Source organism: Nicotiana tabacum, chromosome 12 (assembly GCF_000715075.1).
Source record: "Nicotiana tabacum cultivar K326 chromosome 12, ASM71507v2, whole genome shotgun sequence".
NCBI lineage: Eukaryota > Viridiplantae > Streptophyta > Magnoliopsida > Solanales > Solanaceae > Nicotiana > Nicotiana tabacum.
Genome location: NC_134091.1, coordinates 44081403 through 44109348, shown reverse-complemented (window position 1 = coordinate 44109348; position 27946 = coordinate 44081403). Strand labels below are relative to the sequence as shown.

Sequence of the window (27946 nt, the reverse complement as noted above, 5' to 3'; positions counted from 1 at the left end):
GGCTTACCTAGTCTTGGAAATTAGATGCCATCACGACTCCTGTGGTGGAATTTTTGGGTCGTGACAGGAACCTAGGATCTTAAGCGAGTTCCGCACCTGCGATGGAAATTCCGCAGGTGCAGCATCGCAGAAGCGGAAAAAGGGACCGCAGGTGCGGTTCCACTGGGCAGAATGTATAAAAAAGTGGACTTCGTGATTTGTTGCTCATTTTCACTATTTTCAATTCAGACTTTGGAGCTTTTGGAGTAATATTTGAAGGGGATTCAAGGGTTTTCACAGAGGTAAGTTGCTTGGGCTCTAATACCCCTAGCTATGGTATTTTTCCGTTATTTTCTCATCTAATTAGTGGGGTTTTGAAGTACAAATTGGGGGTTAGGGCTTGAGATTTTGGAGAGTGTAATTTGAGGATTTGAGGGACCAAATGATGTCGGATTCAGATAAAGTTTGTATGGTTAGACTCGTGAGTGAATGGGCTTTCGGGTTTTATAATTTTTGTTAGATTTCGAGACGTGGGGCCAGGGATCGGATTTGAGTCGATTTCGGATTTTGAGTCTAATTTAGTAGTTTTCTTGTGGAATTGATTCCTTTAGCATATATTAATGTTATGGTACTACTTGTGGCTATACTCGGGACGCTCGGAGGCCGATTCGAGAGGCAAGGGCATTGCGGAGTAGAGATTTGCTCGGAGTGAGGTAAGTAACTATTGTAAATCTAGTCCTGAGGGTATGAAACCCTAGATTTTTGTGTCATGTGACTATTTAGAGGTGACGCATATGCTAGGTGACGGGCTTGTGGGCGTGCACTATTGAGAATTTATGACTTGGTCCGTCCCGTAGCAACTGTAAAGTTGAACAACCTATTGTAGCTATATGTTCTTTATGTGCTTTAGAAAATTTACTGTAAATAATGCTAGATACCATGTCTAGGCTTTATGCCAGTAGTGTTTGGACTCTTAGAGCTCATTTTTTGCTGTCCTCTCACTGTTTTTGTTGATATCCCGTACTCAGCCATGTTCATGCATTCTTACATCATAGCTCAGTCTCTATTATTCTATTTGATGCATCATGTTAATGTTGTTTGGGCTGAATTCTTTGATTTCTGAGAGCCCGAGAGACTAGAGAGGTTTATGACTGAGTGAGGCCGAGGGCCTGTTTGTGAGGTATTGTACCTTAGCACATGAGTTGTCCGTACGGATTCTGATATGATATTATAGCACATGAGTTGTCCGTGCAGCAAGTGAGTTGTCCATACAAATTATAGCGCTTGGGCTGTAGGAGCCCCTCCAGAGTCTGAACACCCCTAGTGAGCGCAGGTACCTACTGAATGCGAGTGCCGAGTGCTGAGCGATTGTGAGGCATACGTGATTGTGAGATTGGAATGATTATGAGGACTGAGTGATGTTAGCCCGAGGGGTAGTATATGATTTCATCATGCATGCTCATAGTTGCTTTGAGTCAATATTTGAGAACTGTGAAAGATATTTCTAATTGTCTTAATTGAACTTGATTTAAAAAAGCTGATTTGACTTAAACTCTGGTTGCAAAGCATGCCGCACTTTACTAAATTCTTGTGATATGAACGGTACTTGCATTTAGCTCGTCACTACTTCTCAACCTTTATTTACTTCTGTTGCTTACTGAGTTGGTGTTCTCACGTTACTCTCTGCACCTTGTGTGCAGATCCAGGTATTTTTGATCACGGTAACGGCTGTTGATATTCCTGTAGCCGATCATTGGAGTTAGCAAGGTAGCTGCCCGGCGATCGCAGCCTTGTTTTCTTCTTCTTTATCTTCCCCTTAATTGTATTTTGGATTTTTTCCGGACTATGTTAGTCTTGTTATTGTCGGACCAGTTTTTAGTAGTTGCTCATGACTCAGTGACACCCCGATGTTTGGGTCTTTTCATTCCGCATTTTTATTTTTGAGTTCAACCCTTGTTTCTTTTATGAAATTTTGCTATATCAGACGCCTTTTGGCATATCTTTGAATGAAGTATTATAGTATTGAGGGAGTCGGCTGGCCTAGTACCATCGATAGGCGCCATCATGACAGGTTTGATTGAATTTGTAGTATTTCTATACCATCACGACATGTTTGATTGAGGGATTCAGCTGGCCTAGTATCATCGATGGGCTAGTACCATCGATAGGCGCCACCCCGTGTGTACGTATTTCTATACGTGTTGATTGAATTTGCGTTATTTATATATTATACCAATCAGAAGTTGATTTTGTAATTGTGACGATGAAGTTTTCAGTGGATGTGATGTGTTTCTCCAAGACACAAGTTATGGCTGAAAGGAATGTTGATCTCTATCAGAACTTAAAAGAAAATTACTTCCACAACTTAATGATTTAATTACTTGTGGGAGCTTATGTGGTCCTCATAGTCCTACTGATTATGATTGCAGTGATTGTTGGAATTGTTGTGACTGTCGACAAGAAGCTTGGGACTCAATGATTTTCCGTTGTCGGTTTCCCGTATGAGTAAAAATTAATAAACTAGTTCCCAATTGCAAAGAAGTCTGCTACAGATCTTTATTATGCATTTCTGATTCCCTTTAGTTTCAGTATTTGCTCTGTATTTTCTTATTTTCTTGTCTTTCATACTTTGTACGAATAACAAAGAAATTCAAATGAATGACCTTCTTTTATTTATTTGTGAAGAATAACATCAAATACAAATGCAGGGAGGGCTTTTACTTTTTAGTTCTTGTATAATTCATCATACATTGAGCAAATCTAATTACAAAAGCATGCGCGATCTATACCATATTATTTTTTCTTGTTCTATTATTTAGCGCAAATATATAGGCATTACCATTTCTTGCTTGTTTGGGCGATCTAGGATTTAAAGGTGACGGGTATCACATTTCCTTTAGGGGTCATTTGGCTCAAAATCAGAACAATCTTAGGATTGTAATCTTGGAATTAAAATCAACAAGATCTGAAATTTCCATCGTTTATATGGGTAAATTATACCAAAATTTTGGTAAAGAGTATAATGCTGATTTTTGCTAATACCTCCAACTAAATATGGCATAAATTTAATCCCAAAATTTATACCGAGTTAACTCACATAATCGCTTGAACCAAATGGTTCCTTAATGTACACTTTGTATAGATTATAGAGTTAGGAATTTATATTCAGTTCAATTGAGTCTCTTTCGAGTTTACTTAGTCAACTTAATAGATTTTTGATTTGCAAATATGAAAATTACAATCTTATACCAGAAACAAATGGAATTGATATTTTCAAATAGGAATCAGGCATTTATTATTAACATCACAAGTAAAAATAACAGTTCCTCTAGGGGATCGGAATTACATCATTTCCTATAAATTTGCAAAATTAATAATATTTCTCATTTAGAGAATCAGACTCTCTCTATTAGAAATAAATTTACGCAAGTAAAATAACATCTTCAATAAGAAAATTATACCAATTAGAATAAGAAAACAAACCAAAAAAATATCTTTGATAGGTAAATTACACAGTTACACCCATAAGTAAATATAGAATTAGCTGAAGTACTCACCAAGATTCGAACTTGAGCCAAGCTTTCAAAAAGATCATTTAATGTTGTTTAAGAAAATCTCAACCTGTACGTAAAAATTTTGCCAAACTTGCCGGTGCATGCCACGCCAATCTTTAAATGTGAATCCGCTACTATTTGCATGTTTATTCAAAAGAAAGTGAATTTTTTATAGGAAAAAAAATATTAATTAATAATTAATAAAGCGACTTGACTATGCTTGATTTCCTTATTTAATTTAGACTGTTTCCTCAGACATGCTTTTCTTGTAACAATGGACTTTCTTGTCAATGTCTTTGAGGACTTCACACATTGAATTGTGAGATGAGCCTCCTACGCTCGTAGCTTTTTCTGCACTCATCTTAAGTTTCTTCACATTTCCCTCAAGTCCTTTCCTTCTTCATATTGCATTACCGATCTCACCAATTTCTCTATTTCCTCCCTTTCCACTACTTTCTTTGTTGGCAACACCTTTGGCTTGACAGCCACACCAAGTTCCTCCGTCAGCATGGTGGCATTTTGTCTCTGTTCAGCGTACAACGGCCATGCAATTATTGGCACACCATTTGTTATACTCTCAATACAAGAATTCCATCCGCAGTGTGACAAAAATCCCCCAACTGACGGGTGGTTCAAAATTCCTGCTTGATCACTCCACACCTGAATCACCAATCCAAAATCTTTCGTTCGAGTTAGAAAACCTTCTGGCAAGTACTCAGGAGTGCCATCACCGCCTTCTTTGTCTACACCGAGGTAGTCTACGACAACCTCTAACGGTGGCCTCACCACCCAAATGAACTTCTGCTCACTTAATTCCAACCCAAAAGCTAGCTCAGTTAACTGTTCTAACGAGAGGGCCCCACCACTCCCGAAAGATATGTATTAGCACTGATTCGGGAGTTTGTTCATCCAGCCAATTGAGGACAAAGTTCCTATCATCACCACTCTCATTTATGATTTCTTTGTCCTGTGATCTTATCAACGGTCCAATTGGATAAATCAGTGTATTATTCAGGATCGCTTTCAATATTTCATTTTCTCGAAGCGCTTTGAGTGAGCCGGTCTCAGCATCTTCCCAAGTGTTCATCAAGATTCCATCAGACAAACAGAACCCGGCTCCATGTACCCTCAAGTACTCGTGATACTGCTCATCGTTCCGGTCCAACATAGGATCAACAACGTCTTCCGGATGAACCGGTTTGCAACCCGGGATTTGCAACGGTTCGTCCTCATCAACATATTCACCCTCAATTTCTTTGTCAAGAACAGGACAGTATATAGTCAAAGCTGTAAACCATGCATTCGTAGGAATAAATAAATAGTTGGGTAACCCAAATTCTTTGGCAATTGGCAAGGCTTCAGGGCAAAAAAGATCAACGATGAGAGCGTCCAGAATATGCTTCTCCGCAGATATTACAGACTTAACAACAGGTAACGTTTCACGTACAAGTATGCAAAGTAGGGCAATCATTTTTGTGTTGGCATCGATGAGGTTCGAGATATCTACTGCTGGTATTTCAATTATATTAATCAGCTTTGAATTTTTGGCGGACGTGAGGATCTCTGTTTCCGCCGCAGAGCTGCCGAAGCTGATAGCGAAAACGGTGACTGAGACGTTATGGTGAGTGGCGAGGCGGTTGCTGAGGGCTAGTGCTGGGATAATGTGGCCCAAGCCTGGACTTGAGAGAACACCAACACGAAGCTGTTGTGAGGTAGAAGACATAGTGACAAAGTACTTGAGATTTGTGGTAGGAAATTAAAGAGCTGGTCATATGGTCGTACTGATGACTGATGAGAGTGAAATGAGATTAGCTGTATAACTTGTTGGGAAACGTGTTAGGAGGGAAAAGAAAAATAATAAATTGCATACAAGAGATTATGTAGTTCGATAATTTTTGCTTACTCCACGGCCACACAAAAAATAGCTCTTTATTAATTGAAGAGAGAAAGAAGAAGTTAAGGGATGATATGCAAATGAAAGAAATCTTAGGAATACCGATTTAAGCGCTTACATCCGCATTTGAAAGAAATCTTAGGAATATCGATGTAATCGCCTACATCATACGAATGCCGATGTAAGCGCTTACATCATACGAATGTCGAATGTCGACGTAAGCGCTTATATCATAAGTTCATCTCTTTTTGACTTTTCTTTTTTTGTTTTGTCTACTTTTCTTTCTTTCGCATACAACAACAGGTTTGCTACTATCAATCTCCCCCTCAAACCTATGTTATATCAAGAAAGAAATTTTAAAAAAGATTTGTTATTATTTGGTGGCGCCTTCACGCTATCAGTCTTGAAGGCTAACTGAGGCAGTGTACAACCTCAGTTTGTCAACACCGACAACTTTGGTCAATATGTTTGACGGGTTCTTTGATCCTGGTATCTTCTGCAGGGAAAGAGTTTCTTCACTTATCAACTCTCGGATATGATGATACCTCAACTAGATATGCTTCGATCTTGCATGAAACACTGGATTCTTGGCAAGATGAATTGCACTCTGGCTATCGCTGTAAAGCTCACAATTGTCTTGCTCTTTACCTAGCTCTTTAAGAAAATTCTTAAGCCAAATCATCTCATTTCTAGCTTCTGAGATTGCCATGAATTATGCTTCAGTGATAGATAGAGCAACACTTTTCTGAAGTATGGACATCCAGCTAACAGCAGTACCACCCAAGGTTGTCACACCTCCTTTTTCCCGAAGAGGATATGGGATAGGGGAGTTTTTTCAATTAAAGTGACAATATTCGAAATGTGATTATTTATTTGATCAGAGTCCACTTGGAATAAGTTATAGTGTCCCAAGTCACCGGTTTATTTTAAATCCCAAATCGAGAAAATTTGACTCTATTTATGGTCTGCGAACACAGAAGAACGGGTAAGGAATTCTGTTAACCCGGGAGACGGTGTGAGGCACTCTCGAGTTCCGTGGTTTTAGCACGGTCGCTCAACTATTAATAATTGGCCTAATTATCTGATTTAATACATGTTTTAAAACCTAGTGTGTATTTTTATCTTCTAAAACGCTTTTAATTATTTATGAAATTGTTTCTGGAACAAGTCACGATGTCATACACTTGTCGTTTTGGCATACATCGCAAACTGCGTCACATAAAATGCACCCGCGATTGACGACATGCTTATTTTTATTATCATTTGAAGTTACAGTCAAGTCGCGTGAAACGCGCACTTGAGTTGGGATTCATGTATCGTGACAATGCCACGGGAACCGTACCCATGGTTACGATGATTTATTAATCGCGCCTAAAGCAAACTGGCGTATTTAAATTATTTCCCTAAGATCTAAACTTTGAGATTATTGCAGAGGCACATATTATGGAAATGGAGTTGTTTGGAAGCCAAGAAATATTTTATTTACTTAGAGTATTGACAAGTTATTTACACTTAGAAAACTTTATAACTTACTACTCAATCTTTGAAATTACAAGGCATTTATCTATTATGGAAGAAGTGGGCTAGCTTTATCCTAAAAAAAGACATGGTCTAGCAAGGTTCATTTGACCCAATTCTATTAAAAGTATCATGATAAAAATCAATCCAAAAACAAGATAATGGGTTGTGCACTTAAAATCTAGTGAATTGAATCCAGCCCCAAAGTTGCCCGTTAAACTCTAAGAAAATCTGTGAAAGTAATCATATCACCTTAGTTCCTTCATATCATTATTTTATAGCTTCTAAGATAAATCTAACGAGAAAACCAAAACGACAAAAATACTAATGAAACAAATAATAGTAATGACGTAAGCCCACTTAACTAATTACATCTCGCCACCATGAGAGATACTGTTCTCAAAACAATAATTAAGAAAAAAATAGTTTTTCTAACATGGATAAACATATCAATTAGGACAACACATTATAAATCAAAATAAAACAACTAAAATATTGACATAAGAAGCATCGTGGAAATCAGTAGACGAGTTATTAAAGAAGAACAAGACGGACCTTTAAAGAAGAACAAGACGGACCTTTTTGGAATAAACTTTTCACTTTATTGACATAAAAATCTCCAAGTTCGAATTACCGAAGGATGGTGCCAGCTACAACTTGAAGGCAGACAGGTTGTCCGACAGAGTTCAAACAGCCTCGACGGATCTGGATCGCGAATGAACGAGAACCTCACTGGAAAAGATCTCGAATAGGAGCTTTCTCGACGATAAAACTCGATGGAAGACCTTATTGTTTTGAGAACCTCTGGACGTGTTTCTGCGAGAGGTTCTGGGATGGGCTTGGGTGATGATTTGGTGACTATTTTCGGATGGTTTAGCAGTTGGTCGTCGGGCTGAAACAGTGGAGTTTTAATGAAGAAAAGGGACTGCTTTCATGGCTGTTTGGATGGCTATTTTGCTAAAACAAATGAAGCTCTTTTTTTTTGCTGGTTTTTATGGAGTTTCAAGGCTCATTCATGGTGGTTTTAGGTAGTTTTTGTAGCTGGATTTGGGTAAAGAGAGAGGAGCTTTACATGGCTATAAAAATGGTGTTCAATGAAGGAAAGGACGTGAAGAAGATGGGGTCGAATCCAGCTTTGGTGGGGGAAAGCTTTCTCTTTCTCTCCTTCTTCGTTTCTTTCTCTTTTTTGTTGTTTTTGTTCCCTTCGTTTTTCAGATCTCCCTCCTCTGTTTTTGCGTCTCTATTTTTTTTTCTCTCTTGCCGCTGAAGTGAGGGAATTAGCTTAGGGTTTTTGGGTGTTAATTTGGTTTTTATATGGTAGTGGGGAGTGAGTATTGGCCTTTGGATGAAAGTAGATCAATGGCTATGATTAAGGGAGGGGTTTGATGGGTGAGAAAAGGGTTTGGGCTAAAAGGGATTGGGAAGAATAGGCCTTTGTCTTGCTGGGCCACCAAAATACGAAAATGAGTTCCCAATTGGCCCAAATTCAATTCTTACTCATTGAGCAAAAAATAAAAATAAAAATACTAATACTATCAAAATATACTAATTAATACAAAAATTATTTTTTGGTATTTTCAAATAATAATAAAAATAATATCTTTCTAAAAATACCTAATACCTAAATTAAATAGAGAAAATGAAATTATTTTTGTATTTTTTCAATTTTTGTGCTTTAAAAAATAGAAATAAAATTAATAATAAAGTGAAATCCTATAGAAATAAACTCAAATAAATATTCTAAAAAATACTAGGACTATTAAAGGTAATTCTAATGTGTGGGTCAAAAATTACGTGCTTACAGCTGTCTCTCTTTGCTTGGAAACACAAAGTATTTTTGAGCAAAGAAACAAGTAAGCGACGTAATTGATTTCTGACCCGACACTTATTCAAAAAGATTGTGACCGAGCCCTGGTATCTGAGCTGCCTACATATCCTTGGCTATAAAGGAATCAGGCCACGTGTAGTTCAGAAGTGATGGAGTGTGTGGAGAGAATCAGAGAGTCGAGTGAGATACCGTTCCGTCAAGGTTCCAGTCCGCGATCCTGTTATTACATCAAAATCAAAAATGAAAAAGACTAACTAAGCCTGTCAGCTATGAGTTACAAAATTTCTATCTATAAGTCTTCTGAAGCTTGATCTTGAGTCTTGAATGGTTCTTCATGCAGACTTTTGATTTGAACCTTAATGCTTGCTAGCTGCAGGTGCAGATTCATCTCTTTAGCTTCTTCAGATCAAGACGGGGCATGCAAAGCTTGCGACTTCAGTCATGTCTTGAGCAGCCCATATCTTTTCATCTGCTTCTACATTTTGAATTCACTTTTTTTTTCTTTTATTCAGGATTGAGACTTCTTCCTTTGGTCATCTCGGACTGCCAGCTCGCATTCTTAAGGCGACCTTCTGTACTTCTAACTTGAATTAAAATTTGAAATGACTTCCCTCGTTCTTCAGGTGGGCGCCTGCAACTGACTTGAAATTTGAAACGAATTCCCTCGTTCTCCAAGTGGGCGTATGATGACTTAAAACTGAAATGAATTTCCTCGTTCTCCAGGTGGGCGCCTGATGACTTAAAACTTGAAATAAATTCCCTCGTTCTCCAAGTGGGCGCCTGATTTTGACTTAAAACTAAAATGAATTCCCTCGTTCTCCAGGTGGGCGCCTGATGACTTAAAACTTGAAATAAATTCCCTCGTTCTCCAAGTGTGCACCTGATTTTGACTTAAAGCTAAAATGAATTCCCCCGTTCTCCAGGTGGGCGCCTGATGACTTAAAACTGAAATAAATTCCCTCGTTCTCCAGGTGGGCGCCTGATTTTGACTTAAAACTGAAATAAATTCCCTCGTTATCCAGGTGGGCGCCTGATTTTGACTTAAAGCTGAAATGAATTCCCTCATTCTCCAGGTGGGCGCCTGATGACTTAAAACTGAAATGAATTCTCTCGTTCTCCAGGTGGGCGCCTGATATTGACTTAAAACTGAAATAAATTACCTCGTTCTCTAGGTGGGCGCCTGATTTTGACTTAAAGCTGAAATGAATTCCCTCGTTCTCCAGGTGGGCGCTTGATGACTTAAAATAGAAATGAATTCCCTCGTTCTCCAGGTGGGCGCCTGATTTTGACTTAAAACCGAAATAAATTCTCTCGTTCTCCAGGTGGGCGCCTGATTTTGACTTAAAGATGAAATGAATTCCCTCGTTCTCCAGGTGGGCACCTGATTTTGACTTAAAGCTGAAATGAATTCCCTCGTTCTCCAGGTGGGCGCCTGATGACTTAAAACTGAAATAAATTCCCTCGTTCTCCAGGTGGGCGCCTGATTTTGACTTAAAGATGAAATGAATTCCCTCATTCTCCAGGTGGGCGCCTGATGACTTAAAGCTGAAATGAATTCCCTCGTTCTCCAGGTGGGCGCCTGATGACTTAAAACTGAAATGAATTCCCTCGTTCTCCAGGTGGGCGCCTGATTTTGACTTAAAACCGAAATAAATTCCCTTGTTCTCCAGGTGGGCGCCTGATGACTTAAAACTTGAAATAAATTCCCTCGTTCTCCAGGTGGGCGCCTGCTATCATAACAACACACACAAAACAAAGAAAATTTTCTGCCCCAGTTTGTACCAGGAACATTCATTGATTGTTAGTTGCATCCCATTATCCAGGAGGGTCCTGAAAACTTAAAACTAGATCCCATTATCCAGGAGGGTCCTGAAAACGTAAGAGTGAACTTATCTGGAACATTCTTTCCTCATGGGGATTTCCTGGCAAAGCGAAAAATATTTCTCGCCCCTGCTTAAAACAAAGAAAATTTTGTCAGTTTGAAAATGTGGCGGTTAGTTTGTGGCATCCTTGCTGAAAGTGTCTGCTTCTGCCACTATCCCGCTTCATTTTGATTAGATGCTTCGGGCTACAAAGAATTGTTTGACCTTTCAATAGGACCTCGACCACAAAACCTGTGAATGAATTGAATCCCTTACACTCAACTCGTCGTATGGCACTTTCATTCTGACAACTGTTGAACCTTTGCGTTTCCTACAAATTCACGAATCACTTGACAACTCGAACTTCAGTTACCACCGCATTGCTCATTCTAAATCTTGTCCCTTGTAATGTTCCTGGACGAATTTCGCTTGGTGCAAATAAAAAGCTGGTAATGAGCTTTGAAGTCCTTTCTTGCTTTCTTAACAAAAGACTAATTTGACAGAGACTTAGAAAAATAGACCCAAAAGAAACGAAGCGAAGTGACTTCGAGAATTAGGAATAAAAAAGAAAAAATAGAGATGACTATTTGAAGAAAAATGGAAAAGAGACTTATCTGAATGAAGCAACTGGCTCCAATGATCATGACATGCCTTTCGGACTGATCAGCCTAATCCATCCAACTAATCACATTTCAGTTCATGCCATGTATTCATACTTCAAAACCGGGTTTTCCATAATTCAATTTCTCTGTAAAGTCATGAACCTCATTCGGCTTGTAATGCCCCGAGGGGTTTTCACCAGCAAACCTCTCTCATTTGCTCCTCTCTCAACTCATTTTTGCCTTACAGTGCTCGTAAGGGTTTTCACCAATAAGACTCCCTCATTTGAATTTTCTCTCGACTCACCATCGCCCTATGGTGCCCTGAGGGTTTTCACCAATAAGACTCTCTCATTTGAATTTTCTCTTGACTCACCATCGCCATATGGTGCCCGTGAGGGTTTTCACCAATAAGACTCTCTTATTTATTCACTTTTCCTTGTGCCCATGAATAAAGGTGCTACCCATGATGTAAATAATACCTCCATCTCACTTGACTTGGCATCCTCAAAGTTGATCAGAAGGTCTTTCTTTGGACTGTAGTGTAGGTTTTGGACAGGGTTAGAAAGAAAGGGTGGCATGCAGGCTCAAAATAATTTAAGATGAAGGGGTTCAAAATTACAACTTTTGGAATCAGATCCTTTTACAAAACTAAAACTTCTGCCCCAGTTTCTTCGAATCTGGGGAATTTTAAATTTTTATTTTGATGGGACCGAACCGTGTAAGGCTGCCTACGTATCCTTAAAAGGAATCAGGTCGAACGTAGTTCAAACATAAGGGTTTTGTTTTTGTTACCTTGCTTTTCTTTTTCTCCTTTCTTTTCTCTTTTCTTTCTTTGCTTTTCTCTTTTCCTTCTCTTTTTCCTTTTTTTTTTCTTTTTTTTTTTTTTTTCTTTTCTTTTATATTTCTAACTCTGCTTCTGATTCCAAAAGAGGGGTATGAAAGAAAATAAATAAGGCTAAAAAAGGGGTAACAAATGATAAAAGTGTTTGGGATAGCAGAATAAAATGCCTTCGTCATTCCAACTTTGAACATGCCTAGTACAAAATGCGATTGAAGATAAGCAAAGAAATCATACATAATATCTCTTGACTGCATCAGAATTGATAGCCATATCCACACATTTACCTTCTATGTCTGTTAAATACAAAGCACCATTGGGCAACACCTTTGTCAAAATGAACGGCCCCTGCCAGTTTGGGGCGAACTTGCCTTTAGCTTCAGCCTGATGTGTAAGGATGCGTTTCAATACCAGCTGACCCACTTCAAATTTTCGGGGGCACACCTTCTTGTTGTATGCTCTTGCCATTCTTTTCTGATACAATTGACCATGACATACTGCTGCCAATCTTTTTTCATCAATCAAACTCAATTGCTCTAGCCGGGTTTTGACCCACTCATCATCATCAATTTCAGCTTCAACAACGATCCGCAGGGATGGAATCTCAACTTCCGCAGGTAAAACTGCCTCGGTTCCATATACCGGCAAATAGGGAGTTGCACCTATTGAAGTGCGAACACTAGTGCGATAACCTAGTAAAGCAAAAGGTAACTTTTCATGCCATTGCCTGGAACCTTGCACCATCTTACGAAGTATCTTCTTTATGTTCTTATTAGCAGCCTCAACAGCTCTGTTTGCCTTAGGACGATACGAAGTGGAGTTTCGATGCATAATCTTGAACTGTTGGCATACCTCTTTCATCAAATGACTGTTGAGGTTAACAGCATTATCTGTGATGATTACCTTGGGAATTCCGAACCGGCAAATGATGTTTGAATGAACAAAATCTACCACCGCCTTCTTGGTCACGGACTTGAATGTTACAGCTTCGACCCACTTGTTAAAGTAATCAATGGCCACCAGAATAAACCTATGCCCGTTTGACGCTACCAGCTCAATTGGTCCAATGACATCCATGCCCCAAACAACGAAGGGCCAAGGTGCAGACATTGTGTGCAACTCAGATGGCGGGGAATGAATCAAATCACTGTGCACCTGGCATTGATGACATTTGCAAACGAAGCTGATGCAATCTCGTTCCATGGTGAGCCAATAATAACCTGCTCGAAGAATCTTCTTCGCCAAGACATATCCACTCATATGTGGCCCGCAAACCCCGGAATGCACTTTGGCCATGATAGTCGAGGCTTGTTTTGCATCTATACACCTTAGTAATCCTAGATCTGGATTTCTCTTGTACAATATTCCCCCACTTAAGAAAAATCCACTAGCCAGACGTCGAATGGTTCTCTTTTGATCGCATGTGGCATGTACCGGATATACCCCCGATTTGATGTATTCCTTGACATCATGGAACCAAGGCTCACCATCAAGTTCCTCCTCAACCACATTACAATAGGCATGCTGATCACGAATTTGGATATGCAGAGGGTCGACTTAAGTTTTATCCGGATGGTGTAACATTGAGGCCAGAGTAGCCAAGGCGTCGGCAATCTCATTATGAATCCTGGGAATATGCCTGAATTCTACCGACCTAAATCGTTGACAAAGTTCATGCAGACATTGTCGATACGGTATGAGCTTCAAATCACGAGTCTCCCATTCTCCCTGAATCTGGTGAACCAACAAATCTGAATCTCCCAAAACCAATATTTCTTGAACTCCCATGTCTATAGCTAGCCTCAAACCCAGAATGCATGCCTCGTATTCAGCCATGTTGTTAGTGCAATAAAATAGAAGTTGAGCTGTTATGGGGTAGTGATGCCTTGTTTCAGAAATGAGTACAGCCCTTATTCGACACTTTTCATGTTAGCAGCTCCATCAAAGAAGAGTTTCCAACTTGGCTTTTCATCATGATCAGCCTCGTCAACATACATCACTTCTTCATCAGGAAAATAAGTCTTCAGTGGCTCATATTCTTCATCCACCGGATTCTCGGCCAAGAGATCGGCGAGGGCTTGGGCTTTCATCGTGGTCTGAGTCACATAGATGATGTCAAACTCTGTGAGTAAAATCTGCCACTTTGCCAATTTTCATGTAGGCATAGGCTTCTGAAAGATACACTTTAGAGGATCCATGCGAGAAATGAGGTAAGTAGTGTAGGATGACAGATAATGCTTCAACTTTTGTGCCACCCAAGTCAGGGCGCAACATGTCCTTTCAAGAAGAGTATACTTAACCTCATAAGGAGTGAACTTTTTGCTGAGATAATAAATGGCTTGCTCTTTCTTGCCCGTGATGTCGTGTTGACCCAACACACAACCAAAAGAATTATCCACGACCGTCAAATAGAGGATTAAAGGTCTCCCAGGTTCTGGCGGGACCAACACTGGTGGGTTTGACAGGTAACTCTTGATCTTATCAAATGCTTCTTGACACTCATCAGTCTACTTAACCATAGCATTCTTCTTCAGCAACTTAAAGATGGGCTCACAAGTTGTCGTGAGTTGAGCAATAAACCTGCTGATGTAGTTTAACCTTCCGAGAAGGCTCATCACCTCAGTTTTGTTCTTTGGCGGTGGTAATTCTTGGATGGCTTTGATGGGTCCAACTCAATACCACGTCGACTGACTATGAATCCCAACAGTTTCCCGGACGGGACACCAAATGCACATTTTGCCGGATTGAGCTTGAGGCTGTACCTGCGGAGCCTTTGGAAAAACTTTCTCAAGTCTCCAACATAGTCAGACTGCTTCTTTGACTTTATGATCACATCATCTACATAAACCTCAATTTCCTTGTGTATCATGTCATGAAATATGGTAGTCATTACCCTCATATAAGTTGCCCCAGCATTCTTCAAACCAAATGGCATTACCCGGTAGCAGTATGTCCCCTATGGTGTGATGAACGTTGTCTTTTCTGCATCTTCCTCATCCATCAGGATCTGGTGATATCCCGCATAGCAATCCACAAAAGACCCAATCTCATGCTTGGCACAATTGTCGATCAGAATATGGATGTTCGGCAATGGAAAGTTATCTTTTGGACTTGCCTTATTGAGATCACGATAATCAACACAGACCCTGGTCTTACTATCCTTCTTTGGTACTGGCACGACATTAGCTAACCAAGTGGGATATCGAGTGACCCGAATGACCTTTGCGTCAAGCTGCTTTGTGATTTCTTCTTTGATCTTCATACTCATGTCAGTCTTGAACTTCCTTAACTTTTGCTTGACTGGAGGGAATGCCGGATCAATTGGCAATTTATGAACTACCAACTCAGTGCTCAAACCGGCATGTCGTCATACGACCATGCAAAAACATCTTTATATTCAAACAGTGCTTTGATTATTTCTTCCTTGATTTGTGGTTCCAGATGCACACTTATCTTGGTTTCCCTAATATTATCTTGATCTCCTAAATTAATTGCTTCAGTTTCATTCAAATTAGGCTTGGGTTTTTCTTTAAAGTGATTTAATTCTCGACTGATTTCCTGAAATGCTGCTTCTTTATCATATTCTGTTTCATCATCACACTCTACTTTTTGGATTGTTGTTTCGGAATTAGATTGGCTTTTAAGATTTGGCTGAAAATTCCTCATACATGTCATGTAATTAAAACCAGCATAAAAAGAACTGTACAGAAAAAGAAACAAAACAAAAATGAAACGCTATCAGGAATAATGGAAAACGGGAAATTGTATTTCATTGAAAATAAAAGTATAGAAGGGTTTGTACATCAAAACAAGCAAAAAATAAAAAATCTGGATTACAACCCTGGAATAACCCAGATAACAGAAAGGAAAACAAAGCAAACTACCAAAACTCCTTCCGGGTGGGGTGAGGAGTAGCTTTCCAATTGCTAAGCTTTACATTTGGCCCAACGAGCTGCACATCGGCATTACTGGAACCTTCCCCGATTTCTACCATATTAACCTCATCAAACAGACTCTGGAACCTCTTGATCAACTCTTAATCAAAGTCGACCACAGGTTTTGGGACCGCTGATATTGGGCATTTTGCGACCCCTGGCTTGACAAAAGACTTGGAGATATGTGGAACAGGCTTAGGAAGTGACCATGCCTTTCTTTTCAAAATTTTAGCCTTTTTCATGTCCTTCCCTGTGAGTGTGAATCCCAAACCAAATGTACCGAAACTTTCACGTGGACACACCGGATGTGCAATACCCTGCAGAGACGAACCCAGGCCTTTGCCCGACACAAAACCATTCTTCAATATTTCATTTGCTACCATGATAGACGCGGAGGGTAGCTTTGGACCTGGAATGCATTCTCCTTCAGGAATCTTCTCAACAGACACTGTTTCGAACATTTGGTAAACCCAAGGCCATTTATCATCTTCAACTTCAATAAATAGAAAAATTGTGTCATTGTAAGCAGATAAGTTATCACCGTGCACAACTATTTCCTGCCTGTCCCATTCAAACTTTACCATTTGATGCAGAGAAGATGGGATTGCCTTGGCAGCATGTATCCAGGGGCTGCCCAACAACAAGTTATAAGAGACAACTACATCTAGCACTTGGAACTCCATAGTGAACTCAACTGGCCCTGTTGACAATTCGAGCATTATATCACCAACAGAATCTTTCCCTCCTCCATCAAAGCCTCGAACACATACATTGTTCATGTGGATCCTTTCAGTGCCGATCTTCAACTTTTGCAAAGTGGACAGAGGGCAGATATTTGCACTAGAACCGTTATCAATTAGTACCCTTGAGACAGCAGAATCCTCGCATTTCACTGTGAGATAAAGAGCTCAGTTGTGCTTTGTACCCTCCATAGGAAGTTCATCATCTGAGAAAGTGATCCTGTTTGCTTCGAAAATCTTGTTAGCAATCTTTTCCAAGTGGTTTACCGTGATCTTATCAGGAACATGGGCCTCATTCAAAATCTTCATCAGGGCTTTGCGGTGTTCATCTGAATGTATCAGCAAAGACAAAAGAGAGATCTGAGCTGGTGTTTTCCTTAACTGCTCTACAATGGAATAGTCTTGCATTTTCATCTTTTTCAGGAACTCTTCAGCCTCTTCTTCGGTGACCGGCTTCTTTACTGGGATGTGGCCATCCTTGAATGACTTGGCTTTCCTCAGTTCTTCTGGGGTAAAACATCTCCCAGAACGAGTCAGTCCTCCGGTTTCATTGACTTCTTCCTCTACTTCTTTCCCTTTATATGTTACTATCACCTGTTTGTAATTCCACGGGACGGCCTTTGTGTCAACCATTGGTAACTGGGTCATTGGCTTGATAATAACGGGGGTAATACGAGCTCCTTCCACGATTATGATAGGCTTGCCCGGGACCCCTGGTACAATCACTTTTTGCTTTTCCTGGTTCGCTTCAACATTAATCGGAGGCCCTTTCGCAACTAATACAGATGGCTTCACGTCGAGCGTGCTTAGCTTCTCCGACACCCCTTCAACTGTCAAGGGCATTGCTTTTGCAAAATCTGGAGCTTTAAATGGATTACATTCGCTAGCCCGGATCATCATGACAGACTTGGAAGAATTCTTGGGCTCCCCATTCTTATGAACTATCTCAATCATATGTGTCTCTGCATGAGCCGGCAAAGGATTTTGGTTGATGTTAGGCACCTCCAGGCTCTGGACCACAATTTGATTTGTATCAATAAGCTCTTGGATCACCCTTTTCAAATGCCAACACTTCTCTGTGTCGTGCCCTGGGGCATCAGAACAATATGTGCATCTGAGGGAATAATCAAGGTTCCTTGGAGATGGATTTGGTGTCTTTGGCTCAATCGGCCTCAAAACGTCCAACTGCCTCAACCTTTGAAACAAACTAGTATACGACACTCCAAGAGGGGTGAAGGTTTCTTTCCGCTGCTGCCTCTCTTTTCTATAATCCGACCTCGATCGAAAGCTTGGACCAGTAGGGTTTCGATATGGTTGTTGGGGTGGATAAGGATTTTGTGGAGTTGGAGCACGCCATTGCGGGTAAGGAGGGGGTTGCGCATATGACTGTGCATGGTGAACATGGTATTGGGGTGGTCTGACTGAATATTGAGGGTCTTGTGATGGGAAATAATGTTGGGATGGATTATATGGAGCTTGGGTGTAGGCTTGAGGTTGGGGTCGAGGTTGGGTGTACTGGTGAGGTGAACCCCTTGGGCCACGCCCTGATCCAGAGACAAACATAGCGACATCATCTTTCTTCTTTTTGCCTAACAGGCTTTTGGTGCCACTTTGAATTGCCTGTGTGGTTGCTTTTATGGCGGAGTAGCTCATGATCTTGCTTGACTTGAGTCCCTATTCCACCATTCCTCCCATCTTTACCACATCGTTGAAGGACTTACCTATGGCTGAGATCAAATGGCCAAAATAAGTAGGTTCTAAGGCTTGAAGAAAGTACTCGACCATCTCATCTTCTTCCATTAGAGGATTGACCCATGCAGCTTGTTCTCTCCATCTGAAACCATATTCCCTAAAGCTCTCACTGGGCTTCTTATCTATCTTGGTCAAAGATAGGCGATCCGGGATAATGTCTATATTGTACTGAAAGTGCCGAGAAAAGGCCTGGGCCAAGTCGTCCCATGTGTACCACCTGCTAGCGTCTTGGCGGGTGTACCATTCCAAAGCCGCCCCACTCAGACTCTGACTGAAATACGCCATTAATAATTTGTCTTTCCCACCGGCGCCTCTCATCTTGCTGCAAAAGCCTCTCAAATGGGCCACGAGATCTCCATGTCCATCATATAGGTCAAACTTGGGCATCTTGAACCCAACGGGCAGTTGGACATCAGGGAATAAGCATAAATCCTTGTAGGCCACACTTACTTAGCTTCCTATCCCTTGCATGTTCTTCAAAGATTGTTCTAGACTCTTCACTTTCCTGAATATCTCATCCTGCTCCACGTTCCGGGATGGTTTCTCAGTTTCAACAGGAGGTTCAAAGTGAGGGGTGTAGGAATAAGAATCCGTGACTTTGAAAGTTGGTTTCGGAGCATAATATTGGGTATCTGGAGCTTGGAACGCGGGTTCACTAGAAGATCGGTGGAGGGTAGCTCACGGAGGGGCTATGAAAACAGGAGAAGATGTCGGAGCCGGGTATGCGGTTGTTTTGGCTGGCGGAGCATGGAATGTTTGGGACGAGGTGCCGGGGTAGTGTTGGAAATAGGTAAAACCCGGTGCATGCTGAGGGGAAAGATCAACGGTAGTGGGATTCTAGGCTTGTGCCAGTGATGGGATGAAAGCGGGATTTTCTGTGTAGTTAGTGGGAAATAAAGGTGGAGGGTGCCCCATGATCCAGGCTTGATACATTTCAGCCATTTGATGCTTCAACCTGTGGACCTCCTCTTTCAATTCAGACTCTAATTCTACAATCTCCCTCGGCGGGTCAACAACACCTGTGTCCGACTCTTTGCTAGTCATGACTGCCTTGCGCTTTGATCTGGTATTATAGGGGTGACTTGCCAGGATGCCAACAAACTAACCACCTAAACAGAACATGTCTTTTTATGCACACAAAATAACTTGGTCAGTTTTGAAGCATTTAACAGATAGGGAATCTCATATTGGGGATACAATGCACCTGAGCAGTTAAACGTTTCTAAATGCTTTGCGACGGCTTATGTGTTTCATCCCGGCTTTTTCCCCAAATTTTTTATCCTGATTTTTTCCTCTCTCTTTTTGCTATGTTTCGCTCTTTTAATTCTCACTCACTTTTTTCCTTTTGTTTGGCCCCTCTTTTCTTTCTTCCCTTCCTTTTTTATTTTCCTCTTTTTTTTTTTCTCTATTTTCTTTTAAGACTATGATCGAATCCTATGGGGATTGCCTACGTATCATGACGCCGCATGAATCCGGGCCCGAGCCTCTAACACTTGTGTATCTGTGTTGTTTTGGTCTTGTAACTGTTGTAGGCTTTCTTGTAGTTGGTAAATCAATGCATAGCAATGCTCTCTTTCTGTCTTGAAATCCTTTATTTGCTTGACCATTTCATTTTCCAGGGCAACCAACTTTTTCTGTAAAATTGCTACTTCTTTGTCATATTTCTGCTTCAACTGGTGGGCTAATCTAGCGTGTTCTTTTGCACTTTTGGCCAACTTTGCTTGAGCATTTAACAAGTCCTTTTCGGCCTTTGTCAAGTCAAAACCATAATCATGCACTTTCCGCCTTAGGTTGGTTATAATTTTTTCATCTCTCTCACTTCTTACCGGTGTCTCAACGGCTATTTTCATTCTCTGGATTTGGGCTCGAAGGGCTTCATTTTCCCTAGCCAACCTCTTCTTTTCCCCTTCATCTTCAGTTGCCTGCAAACTACTATCAAATTTGATTTTTTCAATTTGTTCTTCTAGTTTGTTTATAGTAGTCCTGTATTCCTTTTCTTTAGCTAACCAAACCCATTGCTCTCGTGCTCCATCGGTGAATTGTTGGACATGGGGCCTTTTGGCGGGCTGTTCTAGCTCTTGATCGACCCGATTTTTTTTACCATACCATATGGCGTAGTTGGATCCTACTTCACCCATAGACAAATCTCGTACTTGAGTCTGTGGTTCCAAGAACCTACATTGGTGCCAAATCTGACGAACCCTTTCTTCTGGAAATGTGGCTTTTGGGCATAGTTCAATAATCTGTTGACTTAAATCTTCGTCATAGGGGACTGTTTGGTACCTACCCAATTGGCGTAGGACCCGATGCAGGGCATATGGCTGAATACTCTGAAGACCCATTAATAAAAGAAAGCACACTCCGGCGGACATGTAAATAACTTCATCGACCGGGAGCCAACCGAAAGTACACTCAATTCAATTTGCGTTTAAAGAACCCAAATATGCGAACCATGCCTCAATACCTTCTGGCAACTCATGACCGTTTACTCGGTTTTCATATTCTTCGATGTAATTGAGTCCGGTCAGACCGTAGTTCATGTAACCTGGGCGATGACAAAGATGTTCTACCAACCACATTTATAAAAGCAAGTTGTAACCCTAAAAAAACTTTGTCCCGGCTCGACAAGCGGTTAAAGCTCAGTAAATTTCTGCGAGAATCATCGGTATGATAGTGCCATTGGCTTTTTGACCATAAAGTCGGCCACTCCTGCGAGCCCCAAATCTATATGCCTGTCACTCCTTGGGCATATCAGAGTGCCAAAAAATGCCACCACAAAGGCCAAATCCATACGTGCTTCCCATTTGTCTTTATTTCCCTGATGATTCAAACCAGTGTCCTGAGCCTCAAATCCGTGGGGGTCCCCATACCGGCTATATAAGAAACAGAATGTGCAGAATCCTCCGGCTAAATTTTCATCTTTAACCTGTCGGCTAATACTCAAGAGGTCCAAAAACTTATGAGAGGTTACAGTTCTTGGTGCTACTGGATATTGATGCCTTAGCTTCCCTTCGAAACCAGCATAACCTGCTATTTCCTCTAGTGTAGGGGTCAACTCGAAATCAGAGAAGTGAAAAACATTGTGTGTCAGGTCCCAAAACGGTATCAAAGCTTCGATTATATCAACCCTTGGTTTAATTTTCAGAAGACCAGTGAGCCCACCTAAAGCCTTTGTCACAGAACGCTTGCTGACCTCCCCCAGGTCGTTCCACCACATATGGAGTCCTAGTGGAATCTCGTCTACGACTCGAAAAGGTATATTTTCAACAGTGCTTATCCTGCACATTTTATTTAAGTCGACTAGTTAAAAACAAGTGATTTTTGATTTTTTTTATATTTTTGACCCCAAAAGAAAGATTATTTGTGCAAAATAAAACTCAAACAACTCAAGGCCACCTTTGCAAATACGGCGCTTCAGCCCTGAAGATTTTAAAGTTGTGCTTGCTAAGTGGCCAAAATTAGGAAAAGAGCCATAGGTGGCTATTCTGGTAAAACAAACTTCCTGCGTCCCGTCGGGACGTTTCTGGCTATTTGGACAGAAAGTGACATCCCCTAAATTTATTTATGACAAAATGATGCATTTTCATATTTTCTGGTTATTTTTACAAAAATGGGGCCGGACCCGATGAGGGTTGCCTACGTATCTCACATCCAGTGAGAATCAAACCCGCGTAGTTCGGTTAATTTTGATGCATAGAAAAAATATGATTTATTTTGAAATGATTCTCTCTTTTTTTTTTTGAAATTTTGGCAGAGTAACGAGATTTTTGAATATCGGGATTATCAAAATCGGGCATTTTTCTATCCTACCTCACTCTTGGTTTTTCTTTTTTTTTCTTCTTAATTTTCTTTCCTTACTCTAGAATCCGGTCAACATACAAGCCAAGCAAATTAATGCATAAGTAGCACGTAAAGAATGCATCAGGATGGTCTTTTGATTTTCAGGTGCACCTATCCTAGACGGACCCAACTCCCGTGTTGAGTCCCCTAAGTCAAATGCACGTGATGCAAGCAAACGTGCCTACTAGGGATCCGGCATGAGGCTTTGTTATTCTAAGTTTTAAATTCTGGGTGTATTGTTCTAGACCTGGCTTACCCGAGCGGACAACTCGAGCCGAGGGGGGGCAGCGTACCGGGAATACATAAGCTTCACCGGCTTTGCAACTTGTCCGAACCTCGTTCTAAAATTAGGATATGACTCTAACAGAAAAGAAGCCATGCGAAGCGCACACTCCCCAGAAGATTTAGAATACTCAGAGAGAAGGAGGGTTTCGTAGCAATTTATATACAGTTCAAACAATATCAAAGCGGTAAAAAGCGGCATTTAGCACATTAGGCTCAAACACGTAAAAATCAGATAATAGACAAAAACTAAGTATAACAGTTATTCTAAACTCGAATTCTGAACCCTGAACAAGAGATTCTGGGTTTCGTCCCCAGCAGAGTCGCAGAGCTGTCACACCTCCTTTTTCCCGAAGAGGATATGGGATAGGGAGTTTTTTCAATTAAAGTGACAATATTCGAAATGTAATTATTTATTTGATCAGAGTCGCCACTTAGAATAAGTTATGGTGTCCCAAGTCACCGGTTTATTTTAAATCCCAAATTGAGAAAATTTGACTCTATTTATGGTCTGCGAACACAGAAGATCGGGTAAGGAATTCTGTTAACTCGGAAGAAGGTATGAGGTACTCCCGAGTTCCGTGGTTTTAGCACGGTCGCTCAACTATTAATAATTGGCCTAATTATCTGATTTAATACATGTTTTAAAACCTAGTGTGCATTTTTATCTTCTCAAAAGCTTTTAATTATTTATGAAATTATTTCTGGAACAAGTCTCGATGTCGTACACTTGTCGTTTTGGCGCACGTCGCAAAGCGCGTCACATGAAATGCACCCACGATTGACGATATGCTTATTTTTATTATCATTTGAAGTTACGGTCAAGTCGCGTGAAACGCGCACTTGAGTTGGAATTTATGTATCGTGACCATGCCACGGGAACCGTACCCATGGTCACGATGATTTATTAATCGCGCCTAAAGCAAACTGGCGTATTTAAATTATTTCCCTAAGATCTAAACTTTGAGATTATTGCAGAGGCACATATTATGGAAATGGAGTTATTTAGAAGCCAAGAAATATTTTATTTACTTAGAGTATTGACAAGTTATTTACACTTAGAAAACTTTATAACTTACTACTCAATCTTTGAAATTATAAGGCATTTATCTATTATGGAAGAAGTGGGCTAGCTTTATCCTAAAAAAAAGACATGGTCTAGCAAGGTTCATTTGACCCAATTCTATTAAAAGTATCATGATAAAAATAAATCCAAAACTAGGATAATGGGTTGTGCACTTAAAATCTAGTGAATTGAATCCAGCCCCAAAGTTGCCCGTTAAACTCTAAGAAAATCTTTGAAAGTAATCATCTGACCTTAGTTCCTTCATATTATTATTTTATAGCTCCTAAGATAAATCTAATGAGAAAACCAAAACGACAAAAATACTAATGAAACAAATAATAGTAATGACGTAAGCCCACTTAACTAATTACATCTCGCCACCATGAGAGATACTGTTCTCAAAACAATAATTAAGAAAAAAATAGTTTTTCTAACATGGATAAACATATCAATTAGGACAACACATTATAAATCAAAATAAAATAACTAAAATATTGACATAAGAAGCATCGTGGAAATCAATAGACGAGTTGTTAAAGAAGAACAAGACGGACCTTTAAAGAAGAACAAGACGGACCTTTTTTGAATAAACTTTTCACTTTATTGACATAAAAATCTCCAAGTTCGAATTACCGAAGGATGGTGCCGGCTACAACTTGAAGGCAGACATGTCATCGGACGGAGTTCAAACAACCTCGACGGATCTGGATCGCGGATGAACGAGAACCTCACTGGAAAAGATATCGAACAGGAGCTTTCTCGACGATAAAACTCGATGGAAGACCTTATTGTTTTGAGAACCTATGGATGTGTTTGTGCGAGAGGTTCTGGGATGGGCTTGGGCGATGATTTGGTGACTGTTTTCGGATGGTTTAGCAGTTGGTCGTCGGGCTGAAACAATGGAGTTTTAATGAAGAAAAGGGGCTGCTTTCATGGCTGTTTGGACGGCTATTTTGCTGGAAAAATGAAGCTCTTTTTTTTTGCTGGTTTTTTGTGGAGTTTCAAGGCTCATTCATGGTGGTTTTAGGTTGTTTTTGTAGCTGGGTTTGGGTAAAGAGAGAGGAGCTTTACATGGCTATAAAAATGGTGTTCAATGAAGGAAAGGACGTGAAGAAGATGGGGTCGAATCCAGCTTTGTTGGGGGAAAGCTTTCTCTTTCTCTCCTTCTTCGTTTCTTTCTCTTTTTTGTTGTTTTTGTTCCCTCCGTTTTTCAGATCTCCCTCCTCTGTTTTTGCGTCTCTGTTTTTTTTTTCTCTCTTGCCGCTGAAGTGGGGGAATTAGCTTAGGGTTTTTGGGTGTTAATTTGGTTTTTATATGGTAGTGGGGTGTGAGTATTAACCTTTGGATGAAAGTAGATCAATAGCTATGATTAAGGGAGGGGTTTGATGGGTGAGAAAAGGGTTTGGGCTAAAAGGGATTGGGAAGAATAGGCCTTTGTCTTGCTGGGCCACCAAAATACGAAAATGAGCTCCCAATTGGCCCAAATTCAATTCTTACTCATTGAGCCAAAAATAAAAATAAAAATAGTAATACTATCAAAATATACTAATTAATACAAAAATTATTTTTTGGTATTATCAAATAATAATAAAAATAATATCTTTCTAAAAATACCTAATACCTAAATTAAATAGAGAAAATGAAACTATTTTTGTATTTTTTTCAATTTTTGTGCTTTAAAAAATAGAATTAAAATTAATAATAAAGTGAAATCCTATAGAAATAAACTCAAATAAATATTCTAAAAAATACTAGGACTATTAAAGGTAATTCTAATGTGTGAGTCAAAAATTACGTGCTTACAAAGGTGAACACGTAGACTGTGGTACTTTTTCAACTATCTAGATCGCCGCCTAAATTTGCATCAGTAAAACCTTGTAAGATAATATTGCTTCTTTTAAAACAAAGTGCCATACCTCAGGTGCCTTTGAAATATCACAATATCCATTTTACACCTTCCCAATGCTCCTTTCCTGGATCTGACATGTATCTACTGACAACTCCAACTGCATGGGCTATGTCAGGTCTAGTGCAAACCATAACATACGTCAAACTTCCTACTGCTGAAGCATATAAAACTTTGGACATGTATTTCCTTTCTTCATATATCTTAGGTGATTGGTCCTTCGACAAATTAAGATGGCTTCCGAGTGGAGTGTTTCTGATCTTTGCATCATGAAGACTGAACCTGCTTAGTACATTTTGTATGTACTTTTCTTGAGACAATTTTAAGGATCCTTCAAACCTGTTTCTGCTAATCCTCATCCCAAGCATTTTCTTAGCTGGTCCTAAGTCTTTCATTTCAAACTCCTCCGCCACTTGTTGCTTAACCATGTTGATCTCATTTATTCTAGATCCTGCAATTAGCATATCATCAACGTACAACAGTAAAATAATATAGGATTTATCAAGAGTTTTGATATAGCAGCAATGGTCCATCACACATCGTGTGAAAACTCTATTATGCATGAATCCATCAAATTTCTTGTTCCATTGTCGGGGTGCTTGTTTCAAACCATACGACCTCTTCTACAACTTACACACAAGGTTTTCTTTACCAGAAACTTGAAAAACTTTAGGTTGCTTCATGTAGATGTCTTCTTCAAGGTCACCATGCAAGAAAGCAGTTTTAACATCTAGCTGCTCCAAATGCAATTTTTTTGCAGCTATGATACTTAGCACCAACCTGATAGTAGTTAATTTGACTACAGGAGAGAAGATCTCGGTGTAGTCAATCCCTTCCTTCTTCTGAAAGCCTTTTACTACTAATCGTGCTTTGTATCTCTTCTTACCATCATGCTCTTTCTTGACCCTGTACACCCACTTGTTTTGCAATGCCTTCTTTCCTTTTGGTAACTCTGTAAGTATCCATGTTTTTTTCTTTTGAAGAGAATTCATCTCTACTTTCATGGCTAGCTTCCACTTATCAGAGCTTATCAGCTCTATTACTTCAACAAAATGCTCTGGTTCTCAACATCAGTCAGAAGTAAATAGTGGAGAGAAAGAGTTAACCTATCTGGAGCCTTTGTGATTCTTTTAGATTTCCTTAATGTAGGTTTAAGATTAATTGATCCCGAATTTGATTCAAGTCCTAACTCTAGATCTGGTTCTTCATTTGATTCTATCTCTGGTTCTGTTTCTGGTTCTGATCCAAATTCGATTTCTGGCTCGGCATCTTCAATTTCAGATCCAGTTATAATCTCTCTAGACACTTCATTTTCTGAGATTTCTTCTAACTCAACTGTTTTAGATGTCTGTCTGCTGGTGCTGGTTGGTTCTACTTCAAGCTTGTCTTTGTACATCATATTTTCATTAAATGTAACATTCTTGTGTCTTAGGATCTTTCTATTCTGATCATCCTAAAATTTATAACCAATATTATCATCACCATAGCCAATAAAGAAATATTTCTTGGCTTTAGGATCAAACTTATCTCTATCATTAGAGTTTACATGCACATAAGCAACACAACCAAAAATATTTCAAATTTGATAGAGTTACCTCATTTCCTATCCGTACCTCCTCAGGAATTTCAAAATTCAGCGGTACAGAGGGTCCCCTGTTTATGAGGTAAGCTTTCGTGTTAACAGACTCGACCCAAAAATACTTCGGCAATCCAGAATGTATTCTCATACTTCTGGCTCCTTCATTCAGGGTTCTGTTCATCCTCTCAACAATGCCATTTTGTTCCGGTGTTCCAGGAACTGTCTTGATCATTCTGATCCATTCTTAGAGCAGAGTGCTTTAAACTCTTGGCTATCATACTCTCATCCATTGTCAGACTTCAGACATTTTAACTTCAGACTTGTCTGATTTTCAACTTCAACTTTCCATCTTTTAAATGTAACAAATACATCAGATTTATTTTTTAGAAAATAAACCCATACCTTTCTTGTGGAATCATGAATTAAGGTGACATAATAGAGTGAGCCTCCCAGAGAAGTTACAGGAGCTGGGCCCCACACATCCATATGCACTAGTTTCAGCTTCTCTTTCTTTGGTGTCCTTCCCGCCTTTGAGAAAATAACTCCCTTTTGTTTCCCGTAAATGCATTCTTCGCACAAACCTAATTCAACATGCTTTAGGTTTGGAAACTTTTTTTGGATGCCAACAACATCATTCCCTTCTCACTCATATGCCCGAGCCTCTGGTGCCATGATGTTGTATCACGACTATGATCCACTGTTGCTATAATATCTTTCTGTATTGCAGTTGCATACAATGTTCCCTTCTTGAAGCCTTGAGCCACAACTAAA

General features: G+C 39.9%; 1 protein-coding gene across 1 annotated transcript; it reads right to left on the bottom strand.

The window, feature by feature from the left end:
- Positions 1 to 3750: 3750 nt before the first annotated feature.
- LOC107805571 (anthocyanidin 3-O-glucosyltransferase 5) lies at positions 3751 to 5757 on the bottom strand. Its single transcript, XM_075226426.1, is given in 3 exon segments — positions 3751 to 3911; positions 3914 to 4415; positions 4417 to 5757. Coding segments are annotated over 3 exon segments (1482 nt in total). The 5' UTR covers positions 5257 to 5757; the 3' UTR covers positions 3751 to 3771.
- Between the last annotated feature and the right edge of the window lie 22189 nt (positions 5758 to 27946).